This window comes from Tympanuchus pallidicinctus, unplaced genomic scaffold, assembly GCF_026119805.1.
Source record: "Tympanuchus pallidicinctus isolate F22 unplaced genomic scaffold, pur_lepc_1.0 scaffold2, whole genome shotgun sequence".
Taxonomy (NCBI): domain Eukaryota; kingdom Metazoa; phylum Chordata; class Aves; order Galliformes; family Phasianidae; genus Tympanuchus; species Tympanuchus pallidicinctus.
Window position 1 is genome coordinate 8584525 of NW_026294721.1, and position 19236 is coordinate 8603760.

The 19236-nt window shown below is 38.1% G+C and overlaps 1 protein-coding gene across 8 annotated transcripts in view; it reads left to right on the forward strand.

Annotated features, from left to right (window-relative positions):
- Positions 1 to 19236, forward strand: part of RGS12 (regulator of G protein signaling 12) — a 279183-nt gene that overhangs the window by 25901 nt on the left and 234046 nt on the right. For 6 of the 8 annotated variants that reach the window (XR_008206844.1, XR_008206845.1, XM_052683084.1 and 3 more), the window contains one exon: positions 15620 to 15641. Coding sequence is in view for 6 of the 8 variants with exons in the window: in XM_052683084.1 (XP_052539044.1) it covers positions 15620 to 15641 (22 nt within the window). In the remaining 2 variants the exon portion in view is untranslated. Of the gene's footprint in view, positions 1 to 5143; positions 5286 to 9359; positions 10060 to 15619; positions 15642 to 19236 lie in introns of those variants that run through there. The other 2 variants (XM_052683086.1, XM_052683085.1) reach the window with 2 other exon arrangements.

A 19236-nucleotide genomic window follows, 5' to 3' on the forward strand; every position in this document is an offset into this window, starting at 1 on the left:
CCCAAACTTTTCCCACCCTGTAAGTCCATCTAATAAAAAGCATTAATACTCTCTTCAAAGCTTTCCTCACCAACAATCTTAGATCATTGCCATGGCCTGAATACCACCACTATGTCTGCTATAATAATGTGGTTTAAACCAAGGCCTCTTCATTCCCAGCTTAGATTTGTGCATTTAAAATTTGAAAATAATGTTTGTCTTTGTCTTAAGTTTTACCAATTATGTGATAACTTACTATGTTGCTGGTATTTATGGCTTCCACGCTCTATTACTTGAAATATTGCATTTTGTATGGATTTTGTCCTAATTCTTACCTAAGATGTAACTGTCTGAGAGACATTCTTGTCCTCAGTCTGCCTTCATGAAGATAGAAAGCCAGTTGTGGAACAAAACTGCCTGCAAGAAAAAAATCTGCAGATAGCAGATTGGATAGTATCCTGGGCTCCATCAAAAGCAGTGTGGTCAATACAGTGAGGCAGGTGGTTCTAGAGGATTTTTAGCACCCCTTTGAACCTGTTTCTTGAAATGTGCCACTAGATGTCAGCTTTTCAAACAGTGCTGAAGTGGAAGTTGTCTGCTTATTGATTTTACACTCACTTGCTGTAGAAGTCCAAACCCTCTGTCTGAACTGTAACATATGTAGTTAGACACAATTGTGTCATTTTGTGATGAAATTCATTTCTTTACCTTGAATTACTGTAGTATATGTGGTCATGGAGATGCTTTTTAAGGCTTTTAAAGCATTTAGCATTTCACACAGGAATTCCAGGCTTCTGCTACGTTCAGGCTTCTGGCTGTTACATTGTTGGATGAAGTTTCTTACTAACTGTGCTGCTCAATGGCTGCACTCCTGTGCTGTAAAATGGAACAGGGCCAGAACAAGAGATAGGCAATGGAGTGTAACGCTTGTCCTGTTGTGCCATCAAAGTTGTCATTTATGCCGCTTTGTCCTGAGCCAGCTGGTGTGTTTTTCTCAGATGATTTCTGGTCACGGTTTAGATGTTGCCCCCATGGTTAGCATCGCTTTTCCCAACAGGCAGTTTGGATGCAATCCACCTGATGGATAGGAGGCTGGGAGAGCTTGGTGGTATGGTAGAAAGCACCAGCTATCTTTGAAACTACAGAAGAGCTCAGGCACTTTTTATTTGACTGCTACAGATATAGCCAGCATGGCTCTAGGTTACCGTCATCTCATTCTGATGCGCGTATTATCCTTTAGAATTTGTTTTAACATCATTCTCAGGGCTTGTTAAAGATTTCCAAGAATATGAATTTTAACGTTTCATTCTCTGGCTGCTCTGTTAAGTACTTCAGACTCTTTTTCAGAATACTCTGGAGCATCTGCTTCAGACTTTAGCACTTCTTATAAGGTATGTTAGTTACACTCATTTCTACTCCCCAAAGGAGGACAAAATAATATTAGCAGTACACGTTTTTTTTCCCCTCACATACTGTGCACTGGCATTTATGTTAAACCTTTCAGGACATTTTATACTATATAGTAATTTTGAAACATTTGCTGTAAGTTTTTCTTACGTGTATAAAATGTACCGTGGAAAGTTCTTATGTTCTTCATACTTTATACATTTGTGAAATATCTAACTGAGGTGGCTTTGTCAACAGATGAACACAAGCTGTGTGTATCTTCTTGGTTCTTGTGAATTGAAGGTGCTTATTTCTAAATACATTCCAGAATGTGAAACTGTGATTTTGCAGACACTTGAGAACATTGAGACTTGTTTTCTGTTGATAAAGTGATCATACTTGGGTAATTCTACGTTTTTCTCTTTTCTACAGTTTTGAGTTAATTTCTTTATTTCAAATCCGGGAGAAATTTGTCTTGAATTGCACATAAGAAAACAAGTAGTCAGAGAGTGTGATGAGAGCTGAATCTCATCTGTGTTTGCACTGTGATGTGCATGCAGCAGTGCTCATCCTGCTGCCTGACAAGAAATGAACAGAGTTGTCTGGGATGGATTCCATAGAGAATGTAGATAGAGAGTTGGCACTGCATGCAGAAATTTCTCCTGCAGGAATGAATTGTCTGACCGTACCACTCAAGCAGTGCCTGAGCTTTATTACCTCTGGGCTTGGCTCCCCAGCTCATTTCTGTCACAGAATCATAGGCAGTATGTGCTTTTGGGGACTAGACTAGAGCTTGTATTCTGCTTGCATCCTCTGATGGCAGGTCTTGCCAGTAGCCAGTACCACCATTCTTAAGATTTTTTATGGAGTGGATGCTGATGAATTCATAAGCTGTCAATATCTCTAATGGACTCACTGTGAGGTTCAGCATGGATAAACAATTTAAGGTAACTGCCTTAGCTCAACCACATAAGGTATCAGAGCTTATTTTGGCTACATCCGCTTGGTTCCAGTTTGTCTGAGTAGCAACATAACAATCAGCAGTAGGTGGGCAGGTTCTTGGGGGTGTCTTTTGCCATCACCTCTGGTACCTGGCTTTCTTTTCAGTGGTTTAGTGAGGGAAATATTGGTGGTAATTGCACGGTTGAACTGGATGATCTTGGAGGTCTTTTCCAGCTTTGGTGACGGTATGATTCTGTGAGTGTGTTTACTCTCCTGGCTCTAATTTATGAGGTATTTTAACCCCTTGACATTAAGGCAGAAAAATAGGTTTCAGCACTGAGATCTGTTATTGAAATCCAGAATGCTTTGTTGCTTAAGGATAACCTTTGCTTCAGTTTCTAATGTTACATTTGTTGATTCAAGAACATCTTTTAAGGCGCCTCCCAAGAAGGTCAGCAGTGAGGCGAAGTTACTCAAATTAATAAGGACAAGAACAGTCTCTGAAGATGTGAGCAGACTGCGTTTGTAAGACTGCATGCCTGAACAACAAAATGGCAGATGAAAATGTATGTAGATAAATGCAAAGCAATGCAAATGAGGTAAAATCGCCCTAGCTTCATATATCAAATGGCATCTATGTCTCTGAGCTGCTTCAGAAGTGTGGTCTTTGCATTATAAGGGACAGTTTATGAAAATATCGGCTCTGTACACAGTCAATAAACCAGAAAATCCAGTGTTGTGAATTACTGGGGAAGTATCAGAGGAAAATGAACCACATTTTCCATACATATGAGCCATACGCTCTATGGTGTAAATACTGTGATACGGTCACACTTTTTTGCCAATTTAAAAATTGTGTTCTGGTTTCTTTATTTCAAAATGTTATAGTGTATTAGAAGTGGAAATGTTTCAGGAAGGTGTAATGAGTACAGAATTGTGGGTGGTATACAAGAAACAAATGGGATTGACTGCTTGCAGCCTTCTTCAGCACCATTAATTGTGGGTAGCTGAAGCCAGGAGCAAAACAAATCAAGGAACTGTTCATGCAGCAGGCAAGGAGGTTTGTGGAACATCTTGCCACTGAGTGCTGTGGATGCAAGAAATATGCATGTCTTTGGGGGAAAATGGACAAATATTTGGAAAGAGACCTACTGGGTGTTATAAAGGAGACAAGCCACACTGGGTTCAGGAAATCTGAACTAAAAGTACCTGAAATCTGGGAGAATGTAGTCAAGAAATATCTCTCGGTCTGTGCTACTTGTCACTGTGCATCCATCTGTGGCTGCTCTTGGAAATTGAATATTGCTCTTGGAAATTGAATATTGCATTTGGTAAACACATGCTTGAAACTGATGGGGCCATTTCTAGATTGCCATCTTCAGGAATGGACATTGCTTCTTTAAGTCCGGGATTGTGGATTGTTCTTGAGGTACAGAAAGCTGTGTCACCTTTCAGGTGGTGCAGCCCTGTTGTTTGTGAAGGGGAGGACTCACTGATGGAGCATTTGCCAGTGCAGCGTAACTGCAGTGGGCTCTGAGAGCACACACTGCTGTATTACAACTCTTTGCAGAATCTGCTTTCTGAGGGAGAGAGCTCTAACAGCTTTCCTGCTGCAGAATGGATTGCTCATGTAATTTCTGGAGGGAATAAGGAGCCAGGTGACTGCTTTGATTCGTGTTACTGCCCTTCCTCTGCTGCACTTTGTCACCTTCTGTGTCACTGTCACGTCACATGCTAATGGGGATGAGGAAGGATTTTTGTCTCTGAGGTTTGGTTAGTGTTATTGAAGGAGTTAAAGTCTTATGGAATGAACTGAATTGGTATTTCCAGAATATAGCCACAGAATAGATACAGTGCAAATGAGAGTACTGTACCCTTCTGTGAATTGATTCTGATTGCATTTACTGCTTGAACTGCTGGGATTTTGGCTAATTTCCACTGTCCTCGTGGATTCATCAGTCCAGTGAAGTTTAAAGAAAGGGAATCACCTGTGGAGCTCCTTCCAGATGAGCTGCTGAGCTTTACTTAATATTAGTGTATCAAAACATTTAATCTGTTCTTTTGAAACTCAAAAAAAAAAAAAAAAGAAAAATCCTAGTTTCTACTTCTGTTTAGATCAGGGTACTCTAAAAGCATAGTATTAAGCATGATTTGTTGGCCAGAAAGTGTGTGCAGTTCTTTCTGAAAGCACACAGTTATTGCTGGCTTGTCTGGAGAGTAGGTGTGGTATTGAAGAGGATGAGGACTGTGTTTTGTTCAGAAAGAGAGCTGTGTAAGTGGCAGTGCCCTGCTTACTCAGAGCAACATGGAGCATTTGGGTAGGGTGAGATAGATTGCGAAACGTGCATGCATGTGATTGTAATCATACAGAGACATGCACTTACATGCTGGAAACTGGAAGAAAATTGCTGCACGTCTTACAAGTTTAACTGTTCTTCTTTAAGAGAAAAAATAATTTTAGATGATATTTTGAGTGTTTTTAATAGGGATTGATTCATTCAGTTCATTTGGAAAATTTACTCATCAAAGGGGAATGTATTAAAATTGAAGATAATTTGGAGACGAAAATTAGATTTACTCAGTGCTTAAACAAGTTTGGGCAAATGTTAGGGACCGAATCCTCTAGGCCTTTTCCGAACGCATTTTACATTAGCAATCTCCTCAGCACGCTGTTGCCTTTTGAGAAGCTTTCTTGTTCCATAGGACCTGCCTAAACAACATGCTAACAGCTGCCTGTGCCTCTGGATGAGAAGATACAGAACTCGTGCTGAGGGCGGAGAATGTGCTGGGGAGGAGGAGAATGGGAGAGGTGTTGATAGGGCAACACACAGAGAAGCCTCAGTTTATGACTGGACTCTGGAAGAAGTAAATATGTGTTCAGAAAGAGCTAAATAATAAAGTTGAAGGGACTGTTTCTTAACGATGAACTATTAAACTATTTATACATGGAGAAAACTTTTACTGATAGTCAAGTGTCTGTAAGTATAAAGTTTTGTTTATCTAAAGAGAACAGAAAACAGGAATATGGTTTAATGAGTAGCCTTCTGAGCTAAGAGATCTTGCAGTGAAATATGATAAATTATGCTTCTAAGGAGTCAATGAGTTTTTAAAGAGACAAAGTTTGTAAGTATAAATATTTAAGTTAACTTCCTATATAGCCTCTATTATAAAATTAAGAATATACCATTTTTATAGCCATGTTTTAAGTGACATTATATTGTTTTTACCATGTGGAGTGAATATACTGTGTATTCAGATATTTCTTTGATTAAGTTTTTAATAAGTCTGTTGTTTAATTTTCACTATGCTTGTACATGTGTTTCCAGAAAGTCAGAATGTTGTGTGAGAGCTTTGTTACCTTCTCATCGTTATGGTGGGTTTTGAAGGTGTGCAGCTAAACTGATTTCTTTCCATCTGGATTTTTATCCAATAAAACAGAATCCAGATGGTGTGAGTTATTAAACTAAATGAAAAGTATATATCGAATAGAGATTTTTTGAGTTGTAGACCCTCCAGCTCAGTTTTTATCTTTTTATTGCTTAGAAACCATATTCTGTGAGTTACAGTCCTAGATGGAATATCAAAGATGTGTATGAACTGTTTAATTAAAAATAAGTTGTTTCCCCATTTGGTTTTGCGTTGTTTTCCCCAAATGTATTGACTCTTCAAGGCTCTGTCTGTAGTAGTAGGAAATTGAGAAGCAACTTAATGTGTCTTAGTGATCTGTCTTTTAATCATATCCTCCTTATTATGTGATTTAACTTTAATTTACTATTAGGCTTCAAATTCAGCCTAATCTACAGGATGCCCAAGTTATGCATGCTATTGCTGCATGTTTGCATTAGTGGAGGAAGTACAGACGTCTTAAGCTGCTGTTGAAGGAAAGGAAAGAAATGGTGATGTTTGTTTCAAAAAGGACTGTGAAAAAGTGTGTTTTATTATCTGTTTACAGTCAGTCTGCAGAATTGTATTTCAGAGTGTAAAATACAACTTGCAGAACCAACTCCTTATTTTTACGGGAGATCTTGGGATGGCAGATCTTCCCTAGCAGCTTGAGGTGTGTACATTGGGCTCGGAATGGCATTGGACAGCAGGGGGCACTCGGAACAGCCGTTTGCATCCAGTCTGTGCTGAATTTATTGCATTATTGGAAGCCTTGCTTCTATTTCGGTTATTTATAAACGAATGCATTCCAAATAGTTTGAAAATGTTTTTTCTTAATATAATCCTGGAATATGAAAGACTTTAATCTTTAAAACTGATAGAAGGAAACCACATTCCTGTAAACAAGAGAATCTTCCCGCTTTTAATTATTAGCACTTACACGGTCTGTTTACTGCTGAGTAGCTGACAAATCCTCTGCAAAAATACATCCGGACAAATTATGGAAATTTTGGAGAATTAGAAAAACATCTGTTCTACAGGACAGTTTGCTTAGTTTGTAGATAGGTTGCAATTCTCCTGCTTTCAGAAACTCACTTCGGTGAGCTAAGTTGTGCTGTTAACAATTCTTTTGCTGGGCTTTTCATACAGGTAGTTGCTATTTTATTTAACGTGGGACAAAAAAATAAAAAAGGGAAAAAAAACCTTGAGATTTGAGATTTGTGAGGATCATTCTGCCAATGTTAGATATACTTTAGGAATTTGCATTACCAAGGGTTCATCCAGAGAATTACCTCTCTCTAGTTGCCTTGTATTTTTTTGTGTATTTCTGTGTTCTTTCTTTTAGTAGTAATGGATATATTAAATCCTATTCATCTTTTGACAAGTTAAAACTTATCCAGGCTTCCTGCCATTCTGTCTTTCTCTTGAGCCTTTTCTTCTCTGAAAACAAGAGCACAAAAGAAAATAAGAGCAGAAAGTAGAGGAAGGGTGGAAGAGAAGAACAAATCAGCCATATCTGGGGCTGCTACCCCTTCCCACAGTTTAGCTTCTAAACAGATGGATGTGGGTTTATGAATGTCACCTTTGGTAAATCTGAATAGGTTTTTTAAGGCTGTTGTGCCATCATTTAACACTTTCCATTAATAGCTTTGCAAATTAGAATTCCTTCTGCTTTGGACCTTTGAACTCAGAGTTGTCTGCCTGGTTTTCAATCTGGCAGCTACAAAAATAATCTGTGAAAATACAGAGGGAAATGAATATTTTTTTTCCAGGGCTTTCAGATTCACATAGCATTTCATTGCCATTATCATTAACTGATGTCATCTAATTGGCAGAGTTTATCTTCAGCGCTAATAGAGTCGCTGCATGGAAAAATGTGGACATGCGGCGCGCAGTTCAGGACATAAAATCAACAACTGTAGAGGTCTGTAAATGGAGGGATTATTGGCTTTGTAACACCAAGTGCAGGAGCGTAGGATGTGCAGAGCATTGCCCACACATGGTGCTCCCAGCCCTGTGCCACCATGGGGTTCTGGTGCAGTGCTGACCCTGATGCTGCATTTAATTCCTCACGTGTGATCCTCCTTCTCCCCCCAATCATTCTAATGTTTTTGTGGGTAAAAACCACACCTGGCAAAACCGTGTTGGGACCTTTGGGTTTTGTAGGAGATTCCTGTAGGACTAAACACTGTCAATTAAAATCCTGTTCTGTGATGCCCCAAGGGGATGTTTGCAGGACAGCTCTCCAGGCCTTTCTGACCCCTCTGTGCTTTTTACGTATCTCATGTGAGGATTACTGCGCAGGTGCTCGCTGCCTATGTGTAATGTCAGTACGATCTGGTTGTTGAAGGTACTGACAATGAAAATACAATGTATTCCTTCCTATCAACCTCCCCATTTGTTTCTGTTGCATTTTGTCATGGTGTTAAACACTTGTGGAAGACAGCATTTTGAGATGCAGCAGTATGCCTATTGAGACTCATAATCACTCATAAAATGAACTTTGTCCGTGGCACCAAATTATTGTCTCAAGAATCCTGTTAAATCACGATTCCTCCATTTTCATCAGTAATTAGCTTGAATTTCTTCCCTGCTCACTCTGAATAAAGTCTGTAAGGTTGAGTTGCACTGTTAGCTAAGAATGCCCATGCTGAATTGTTGAAACATCTTTTTGCCTCTCTTTGTATCAGTTCAGTGTAAAATTTCCCATCTTCGTATTTAATTTATACTAAGGCTGCTCCAGAAGTAATGCCTCCTACTTTATGATATTGGCTCATGACGTCAGAGGTGGGTGTTGAAGGGATGGTAGTAGAGATTGAACTTTCCCACCAATATTCACAGCGATGTGTTGTTGCTGTGTGACAGATGGCAGCAGAGGGGCACTCTGACAAAATGACGTCTGACGTGGAAGTGCATGTGAGAGAAAGGTGTGGAGCTGAATTCTTCCATGTAGAAAAAATGACACCTGTTGATACTCACTGGCACTTGCTGAGCATTTATGGAGACCAGACAGTGGATGTGAGGTGGTGGGTGATGCACTTCAGCAGTGACTGCAGTTGTCAGCTCCACTGGAACAGACTTTTATGAGTGCAGCATGCAGGCTCTTTATCATCACCAGTGAAAATTCCTAGCTAATGGTGGTGACTGTGTTGAGAAAAAATGTTTTTTTTTAGCTGAGAATTTGCTGTATCCAATTGTGTTATTGTGCTCTTTATAGCTTCTGCCATTTTCAGGGAAATAAATAGGCGGCAATACTTTCGGAGCGAGCTACAGATTAGGGGAACTGGGACTGGAAGGATGTGGGGGATCCCACGTGCTGCTTGAAAAAGGAGCAGGTCGCTCTTTCTTAAAGTACTGCTTGTAAGTCCATCATGTCAGGACATCCTCAAAGCATAAAAACAGTAAAAATGCTCACTAGCTATTTTCAATTTGTAATTCTGGCTTTTGTTTTTAGCAAAACTTCTATTCTGGTTGCTTCAAAAGCAACGAACAGTGCTCCAGGTACTACCGCTATTTACTTCAGAACAGCAACAAACTTCATGACATTCTGCTCTTTCCATATACAGTCTCTTGAAACCACTACTACCACAGGCAAGTGAGGAGCACTTCCCTCTTGCATGACAAGCAGCTGATTTTGCTCTCTGTTCCTAGGGCGCTGTGCACAGAGCTGCCTTGACATCAGGAGAGCACAGGCTGGGGTAGCAAAGAGGAAAGGGAGAGTGTCAGTTGGTTTCTGCAAGGAGGATTCTGTCTTTAGGGACAAGGGGCTGCACCTAGCTTTAGCTGAGTCTGCCAAGTTTCCTTGTGCTGTGGATTTTTACCTGCGATTTACAGTGTTAACTGCTGAAAAATTGAGCAGAAGAGACTGTTCAAGGTCTTACTTTAATCTGGCTTGCATGATGTAAACCTCTGAAAATAGGGGTTTACGATGTAAATGTTTCTATAACTAATGTTATGGCGATTAACCATTGTTTTGCTGGAAACTGCTTTGGAAATCTGTTTTACTGAGCACAGGACCATCACATGTTCAACTTATAGGAAGCGCTTTAAAATACAATCGTCTTGATTTATATAAAACGATCTAGCGTTTCTCAGGAGAGATAATTGAGATCTAATCTGAATCCCTGACGAACCACAGCTTCCTGCATTGGCCTGTTGCTATGGGTAACATAAAGGGAGTAAAATAGAACTTCATACGAAATGCCTTTAAACTTTACTGGCATGTACAGGCATGGAATAGGGCTGGATTTTTTAGCTTAATCTTTGCAAAGCCGATTTGCTAAGGAAATGCTTTTTCCATATTAAGTGAAGATGAATTTAGGAAGAGTACTGTTAGGAAAAATAACTGCTGTTTCTTATGAAGAGCGGGTAAGTGATATGAATTATATTTAGCTAAGGCATGGCATCGTTGCAGTGAGAAATTAGAAGAAGCTATTGTTATTGGCAAGAAAACCGAGAAGAATGTTATCAGCTCGAGCATGCTTTTTGTTTTGCCTTACAGCTTTGTTACTTTAAAGTACTGGAGTTAAAATTCCTTCCTAAATGCAGACATTTGATTTTATTGTCATAGAAGAGTAAAGGGAAACCTTACTGTACCAGCTAACAGTCGCATTTGGAGGTGTATTTATGAACTGTGCCCAGGACGTTTAAAGATAAAAGATCAATAAGTTGATAATCTGTGCCAATTCTTTTCAATTCTGTGCAGTGTATTTTGTGCGTGCTTTCTGTGCCAGTATGTCAATATTATATGTGTAGGTAAAACTGTATATATGTTTATATCTTTATCAAAATAATTTTAAGGATGGCTTGGCATTTAAGCCACTGTGTTTATATGTAATAAGATTAGCTTTTTTTGGGGTAGAAAAGTTGAATATTTTTTTCCTAAAGGAATTCCAAATGTCACATCATGTACTGTTCAGATGTCATTTCTGTAGATCCAAATGTGCAATAGTATTTTTTTTTCCTTGAGAATTCTTACATCTGTAATACTTTTGTATTAGCTATTATAAATGCCCTTCTTTCATGAAAGACAGTTGAAGAGACAAATTATGTAAGAGTTCTCCTTCAAAAGACATTGTGAAGGGGCTTCATTTTCATAAAATTCTATATCATTACATTAATTGCAGTAAAATTTTCAACTGAGGATAAAAATGATATCACACAATGTTTAGGTAAGATATATATGTGAGATATTTACTGGATGGAAAATGTATGAGTAATCTGTAAGTAATATGGCTTTGTTTTTGATTTCAAACGTTAGGACAATATTAACTACATTTTGAGGCATGATTCCCCTCCCAGAGATCATCAGAGGTCACGGCATTTGCACAGTGTTAATGCTATAGTGCATTTAAGAGGATAAAAATAAGCATATGCAGTGCAAGTCCTGGAGTATTTGAGATCTAGGAACCATCTCGTAATTCCTTACTTGGCAGAAAGAGAAGTTGCCTTGGGTGATTTAATGAGGGGTTTGAACAAACCTGGATGCAAGCAGGCAGCTGGCTGAGTGATAGGCTCTCCAGAACTAAGTGACAAAGTGTTTGAAAGTTGGCTGCTCTTACGGAGTCTGTAAACCTTCAGTGCTTCATCTCCTAAAGAGCACAGTGAGTTTCTCAAACTTATTTTGTGTTTTGAACTCATATGAGAAAATAGGTTTAGAAGTTTGATGGAGATAGATAAGTTATTCCAAGCTGAAAAGCTAAATTAGAGGGGGCTTCGGAAAAGATTGTGAGTGTAGTACTGTAATCAGTAACTCTCACAGATTCCAAATGCAGCAGGCAGGGAACTCTTTGAATGCTGCAAGATGCCACTGCCTGTATTGAAAATAGGAGTGCTGTAGGAAGGGCAGAGAGAGGTCACTTCTAATCCTCTTTTCTTTGAATATTTCTGGATACTCAGGAAAGAAATAGATATTTCTGTTCAGTCTGATTTTGTCATCGCTGTAGTAGAATAGAGCAGTATTTTTTTGCTCTGCTTGTAGATTTCATCCCTGTGCGTCTCAGGAATAGTTTGAAATACATGAGGAAGACACTCACTCACATTCTATTAAAGGAGATGATTTCATATTGCTCCATTTTATTGTTAAGGCCTGGCATTTCCTAGGATGTGTCACCCCTCCCAGTACCCTCATTGTTCCCTTTGTTCTCCTGGAGCACTTGAGCATGACTATTGACTTGAGTGACAAATCTTGAGAAGGTGAAAAAGGGCATCTGGCGATGAGTTACCTGCAGAATATTTGCACACAGGTTTATTTTTCTAAGTAGTGTCTGAGATATGGAAGAAATATGATTTGCTTTTCTGCACCATGGTTTTATGGCAGACTTTGACGGTAATTAGTTAATTACCTGATCCATGTAAAAGGGGATGTTCCTTGGATCCCTGTGGATTTCCTGGATGAGAGTTTGTGCCAAGGGACAGATGCCATCAAACTGGCATTATGCACCCATCTGGCAGGCTGCAGACCACGAAAGCTACAGGCTGCATCAGCCTTTAAAATTGCTTTCTCCTTTATGGCCTCTCTGCGTTTCTTCCCTGTTGTGGGCGCGAGATAGCATGTAGTTTTCTCCCTGCTAATTATTGTAAGCTTATCCTCCTTCAGATGTATTGCAAGCAGATCCTGAACCTGACATTAAAAACCTGATTTTTCCACCTACCAAATAGAGGTGATACAAAGAGAAATTTTACATGCTTTTTTCTTAATCAGAAGTTTATACTATCTAGCATGTGCTGAAACATTTGCCACCTTCAGAGACATAAAGCATCTTCTGTGGTGCATGATATCTGCTCGGGAAGCTGTTGCTCAGCTTGTTGCCCTGGCACAGAGCTCCTCACCTGGATCACAGGGATCAAGACCTTGCCCTGAAGTCTAGGGGAGAGTTCACATCCTCCTCCTTTGGTGTCTGTACACCTGAGCAGCTCATCCAGCTGGAGGAGCAAGCACAACTTCTGGCAGGAGCGATACTGAGAGATATTATATTTCTTCTAAACTTAGTTTAAAAAATTTGGTATTTATACTCCTGGCACGTACCATTGGGATATACCATGGGCTTTTTCCTCATCCAGTCTGACACTTTGAAGAACTAGTTTCAGTTCTTATCTGGTTGTGAGAGATTTGAGGGTTGATTACAATTCAGATTTTATCTCTGAGTGATAGTTCATATGTACACTGACAAATTGTATGCAGGTATGTCCTGTCATTTGGAACGAAAGACTTTTTAACCTTCCTAACGTCCCTTTTACACATCTTGTCTTTCCTCATCTTTCAGAAATGGTCATGTACGTGAACCATATAGTTTTGTAGCTTTTTAGAAGCTGTGTTTTCTAACAGGCAGTTCTTAATAGGTGAGTGTTAGGTTTCTTCCGAAAATTAGCTTCATATCTATACTATAGTAGGCGAAATTTTGCCCTGAAGAGCCTGCTAAGCACGAGCACTGAAGAATGAAAACCAACCCCCATCACATACTGAATTTTTAAAATGAGATCATCATAGTATTTAAAAAAAAATCTGGTCTTGCAACTTACACTTGTGGACAAATCTAGACAAGTTCCAGCTGAATAGTTTAGAAGAGAAACTGCTTTGTCTAAATGTGAACAGTATGCAGTTTTAAATTAAGATTTCTAAGTATCCAAAGTAAGTATGAAGTTTTCAACCTGTTTTTGTTAAATTAGCTGAATTAATTTCATAAACACAGGTGAATATAAAGAAACGTTCTTATAATAATTCTTGTTCTGTGATCTAAAAATGTAAAGTGATAATGATTAAGAATTGCTGAATAATGCTAGAGGCATATTTCTTAAGAAAACTGCTATGCTTTTGGTGTATATCAAGGCTAGAGGGAATACAAACTGTCTTATTAGCACAGAAAAAGGTACTTGATGTTTAGGGAAGAAATTCTGTTTATTCCTATAGGAGCAATTTTTTGGAGTATTAATAAATCCCTACTGAGAGAGATTTTAAGATATTGATTCATGACACTTAAAATAAACATTTCAAAACACTAAAGCCAATCTGTGGTGTGCAGAAGGCTCAGGGCCTTAAATTAGGCCAAATGGATCGAGGTTAAATTCATTCATCTCCATAGTTGTCCATAGAACTTAATTAAGTGACACCATTCCAGTAATTTTTGAGTTTCTGTGCTAAATCACTCATTTTTTCCCAAAAGCAGTGTAAATATTCTATTTACTATAATGAGAACCCTATAAATTTTACTCTTTACCTTTCACAAACATGGGGAAGAATCATACTTGATGTTTTTATCTACATTCACGGAAGCTGCCAAAGTAAATAACCATTTTTAAAACATATGTATTTTGAAAGGTTTTTTTCCCTGTCTTTTCTGCAAAGTGATACTGCTCCTTACCTTAAGTTGTCCTTTTCTTCATTGCTCAAGAAAAAAAATTGGAATTTTTTGTTCATCAGATATTCTGTACAGTATGTGGATAGAGGCAGTCATATTTATAATAGAATCCAGTAATGTAAGTTAAATTTTCTACATAAATTAAGTTACAGCTTCTGAATGTATAACATGTTTGCAAGGCTGTACCCAAAGCATAAGTGCTTTTTAGATATCTGGATATACCTTTATAATGTTATTATGCTTCACAGATTCAGAAGCATTTCTGTGTAATTTAACAAGAACTGTCTTTTTAAAATGCATTTGTGTTCATCTGAACTGACGCTCTAGCAGTGATGCCAGTTGCAGATCAGTTTGCGCATTGAAAATTTCAGAATACGTGTATTAAAAACTAAATCAGACCCTCTGCTGATTATGGGAATGATGGAGCTACAGCAGTGCTCTTTAGATGCTGTCAGCAGCAGTATGAAATTCCATCACAAAATACAGAATAAAAGAGCAGAGAAGAAACGATTATTCTAAAGATTACTGAGGGTTTCTGTGTATTCTGAGGGGGGGAGGGAATGTTTGTTCTGGGATTGGTAAAGTCAGACAGATTATGGATAGATGGCCTTTGTCCTGAGCTGTGTTTATATGCCTGCTTTTTTCTTCTGCGTGTTTTCTGTCTTGGAAATGTTGCAGATACATAGGGCATTCTTTCCTAGCTCTTTAAGCAGCAGTACAAAATAGGAGAGTTGGTTTGTAATCATTTAGGAAGTTATTTAAAGGCTCAAGGACACTCTAAATAACCAAGGAAAGATTCTCTAATTTAAAGTAATAAGTTGTAATAACCATTGAAAATCAGTACAAACTTCAGTGTCCTTCAACTGTCCTTCCTGTCTGTTACTTGGCTGGGTATTGAAGTGAAGCTCTGGACTATGTGTTTGGGAAGCCTTCACCTATATGTTTTTTCAAATGTTTGCTGCATTGATATAATTTGTGATCAAAGCTGGAAAGTTTAGGGTAGACAAACACTTTAACATTTCACTAGAAGTCTAACTGTCCTTGAAAATTTTGTGTAAATTACTATTAGAGGTGATGAGGAATTCTACCTCAGTCTGAACTTACTGGAACCATTCTTACATCCTTTTGGCTCTCTGCAAGTCATCAGAAGGGCAAGTTTTCAATCTTTCGATTGCCGAAGTATATGAAATTTTAATTTCATCCCACGTATCTCCATGTATCACAGTCAAGTTTTCATTTGATATCTTTGCGGGACACTTGAAAGGTATCTGTTTTCTCCTATATACTGACTGATGGACTTGATTCATTGAAAAAGGATGTTGAAATTTACGTTATAAAGTAAATATTTGTGGAATCAAGTTCCAGGCCAGTGGTTTAAAGGCCTGGGTGATTTTCATGATGAGGAGGAAATGTCTGTGAGAAGGTAACAGCTGGTATCTTTAGGTTTCCATCCTCTCACATTGTCTACTGTTAATAGAATGATAACTCTTCACACAATACGTGAAACTCAGAGATTTATAATACATATCATGAAACTTAAGTAACGCTTATTTTTCTCTTTCTTATTACAGTCAGCAACTGTCTCTGATGGAGGTAAGCTGAAGCTTGTTTTTACTTTTATAATGAAAATGAAACAAGTTTTCCATATTAAGCAACAAAGCATGTGGTAAATAAGGCAATAAATTACAAGATGTGATTCCAAAGTGGTGCAGAGCTCTGTGACTGCTTTGGGAACTGTGCCAGTGAAAATGTTGCAAGGTTATGGTTGCATACTTTCACTGATTTATTTGAATAGTTTTTCTTTGTGGCACATATCTGTATATATGCACACTTTTATTATAATTAGGACTCTTAATTCATAGTGATAAAGAGACAGAGTGAGCATTCTTTCATGTAATTGGACGCTAGATAAAATCTTTATATTTTATTGTCCCTTACATAGCCTGTTGGAGAGATGCTCTAGCTACTAAATTGTAAGCTGTGCTGGTGCATGCATTAAGGCTGAATTTCTTTGCAATATGATGTACTATGAGAAAAGGGTAAGTAATATTGTATTTCTAAGATCAGAGCATAAAGTTCTAGAGAACTTCTAAGTAAACTCCTCTTTGCGTCACCTTAGCTTGTTTGTTTTGATTTTAAAATGACTTCAGTGCTTTAAAGGAATGGCCACTCTTTGTTAAACAGTAGATGATCTTTCTGAATCTTTGAAGTTAATTGAAACAGTCTAAGTATGCTTCTTCATGGAATCAAGATGCGTAGTTTAGAGTGCACAAGTGGTGTTTTTTGCTTGGCAGGAGTTGGTTCAATTGACTGTGCAAGGAAACTAGCATACAGTAGATTATGTTTGGAATTCTTTGATATCGCTAAAAGGACAATTTTCATAAATATAAAAGTGACAAACTGTTGCTGTTATTAGTTCTGTAGAAATGAAGAGATTTTGTGAATGGTGGGGATATTTTTTTATATTAAATGCAAATGTAATTTTAAAAGAAGCAGTAATATTCACAAAATTCCATTGTGTCTTACTTTCTGATTTCTTGCAAAACTAAAATTCCAGTTAAGAAATATTACTGTTTTTCTCTTTTTGGTAGAGCCGTTTTTCAATGGCTGGCTGACTTTGTCAGGTATTTTCTTCCTCTCCTGTTGACAAAGTCTACTGATGTACTGTCCAGATGAGAACATAGACTCAGTAATGTGTTTGTCTTATCTGCAAAGTGGCAACAGAATGAAACAGATAGTAGTAACTCTCTATTCTGCTATTTGTGAAACACAACCGTTGATTCTGTGGGACAAATGTTTTTTTGTCTCCAGATGTTACCTCTTGTTATCAAGGATTACAAAGCACATCATTTTTGTTTCTGCATGTATTTGGATGAAATTCTGGGTGCTAAGAGACAAAAAAGTTGATCTTTTTTTAGCCTACCCAAGCTTGGAGGTTGCTGTAATAGTACTCATCTAATAGTCGTTTCAACCCTTTTATGTTTTCAGGTGAAAACTTGTTCTAAAGATTTTCAGTTCTTTCAGTGTGGCTGGTTGTATTTCATTCTGATTCCATAGGTACCTGCGTTTTCCCAGTTAATTCTATCCAATTTTGTGAAGCAATGGAATTGAATGGCTCTGTAGACTGCAGAGAAGAAAGAACAGATAGTAATTTATACACACTTTTCTGCTAAGTTGTGGTGCTTTCTATTTTTTCAGCTGGGTCTGAAGTTTTAATTTGGACTCGCTCTTCATTCTCAAATGATATTCAAGAAGGGGGGACAACAGTTTATGTAGAATGCAGTATTTGAACTATGCTAAATAATACTGAGTAAATGCTTAAATACCAAGAAAACAGTTTAGAAAAATAAGAACCAAAGTGAATATATCCAGAAAAAACTGAAATGAAATAAAATCCAAATCCATTTTGTTGAGTAAAATGCTCTGATTCATGTCTGAATTACATTTTCAAACCTTCAGTTTTGTTGAGAATGTCACTGAAAAGTTCTCCCATCTTCTCCAATGGTACAAATTCATTAATAGGTGCACAGATTTACACATTTTGGAGCGCATGTAGATTAGAGGATTTTTTACTTGTGTAACCTTGCATAGCATGAGAGTAGCAGCACATGCTTCCCTTCCTAGACTAACAGTGTTTGTACATCCATATAGCATAAATACTGTTGTCAAGCTTTAGGCTGGGAAGGGAAAGTTATGTTTAAAAAATACTAATCATTATTTATATACACCCTTTTAGTATAACAGGAGGCATGACACCTCTCTTTATGTTTTCTTTCCAAAGGCAATTAAGCCTCATGGATTTTATTACATTAGAGACAGGCACTGGAAACCATCTACCTCTTGGAAAATTTATTTTATATGGTAACTCAGCTCGTACAAAGCTGGGATGTTGTCGTTAGCCAAAGCTGAGCGCTGGGCTGTGAAAATACGTAATATTTAAAAGGTCCAGTTCCTTGAATTTGTGGTGCTTCTGCTGACAAGCCACAGCTCTTAACTGTGAGTTGCTTAATGAATTACAGACAATTCAGCACCCTTATCACCACTGTAGATCAATTACAGCGTCTATGCTTTTGGAAGAGCAGAAACTATTTTATATTATCACATGTAATTAGCACATTTCTCCTACTTCCCTACTTGGAAACTGTCCATTGCTACTGCTGTAGGGAAGGAGCGTAGTGACGCCGGATGAAGGCTGCGGCTGATGTTTTGAGAGTTGTGTCATCTCAGAGATGGTTGTTAGTCTGCAGCTAACTTCTGGTTTTCACTATTGATACCTATACAGCACTTTACAAAGGCAAACCTTAAGGTCAAAGGACTTACAATAAGAGTACCTCATCATTCATCTCCTCTCCCAGACAGGCAGGTGGTATCTTAATAGCTCTATTAGGAATCTCTAAGTCAGTTCTTCTACCTGCTGTTACCTACAGAGATCAGTTCCATGATGCTGAAGTCTATTATTTCCACATACCTAAGCATATCAGATACTACAGGCACGTCTTTTTACTAAGATACCACCTGCTCTATTATCAGCTGATTTTTGTTTTCAGTATTCATCAACTAGAAAGAATTTTAGCATGGAAGAGTTTCTGAAGCATTTTTTGAAAGTTTCCTGATGAGTAGAATAATAAATAATGCAAAACTGTATTTTAAACCTCCTTATTGTGCTACCTCCTTAACTAAAGAAGGTAGCACAAAAAAAATCTGCCATAAAATCCAAAATAAAACAAACCACTACAGCTTATGATGTAAACAGAACTATTATTTCCTCCAATAGGTATATGACTTATTTTTCAGTCACAATGGCAGTGCACGCTGTAGCTGTGTTCCACAGTAGCGTAAATAATTCAAGTTCCTTTAGCAGCAGTGGCAAAAGGTCCTTTCTTTCAATTATTTATGCAGCATTTTATAGTGCTTAGTGTTAAGTATACTATTGGTTTCCTCTGCTTGAAGCCATGAGGATGAAGAATCAGTTTGTTTCGAATGGTGTAAAAAGCTACCAGGAATTGTTGGGGAGAATGTGTTAGCTTCACTTATCCCAAAGCTGCAGAGGAACAATGTGCTGGGCACTAAGAGCAACTTGCACCCAATGGGTTCCGGGACATTACAGTTGAACTTGGTATGGATTCAGAAAGATGGCTTGCACTGAATGCCTTGAAGTATTTGATTAAGTGGCACCACTGTGGTTCCT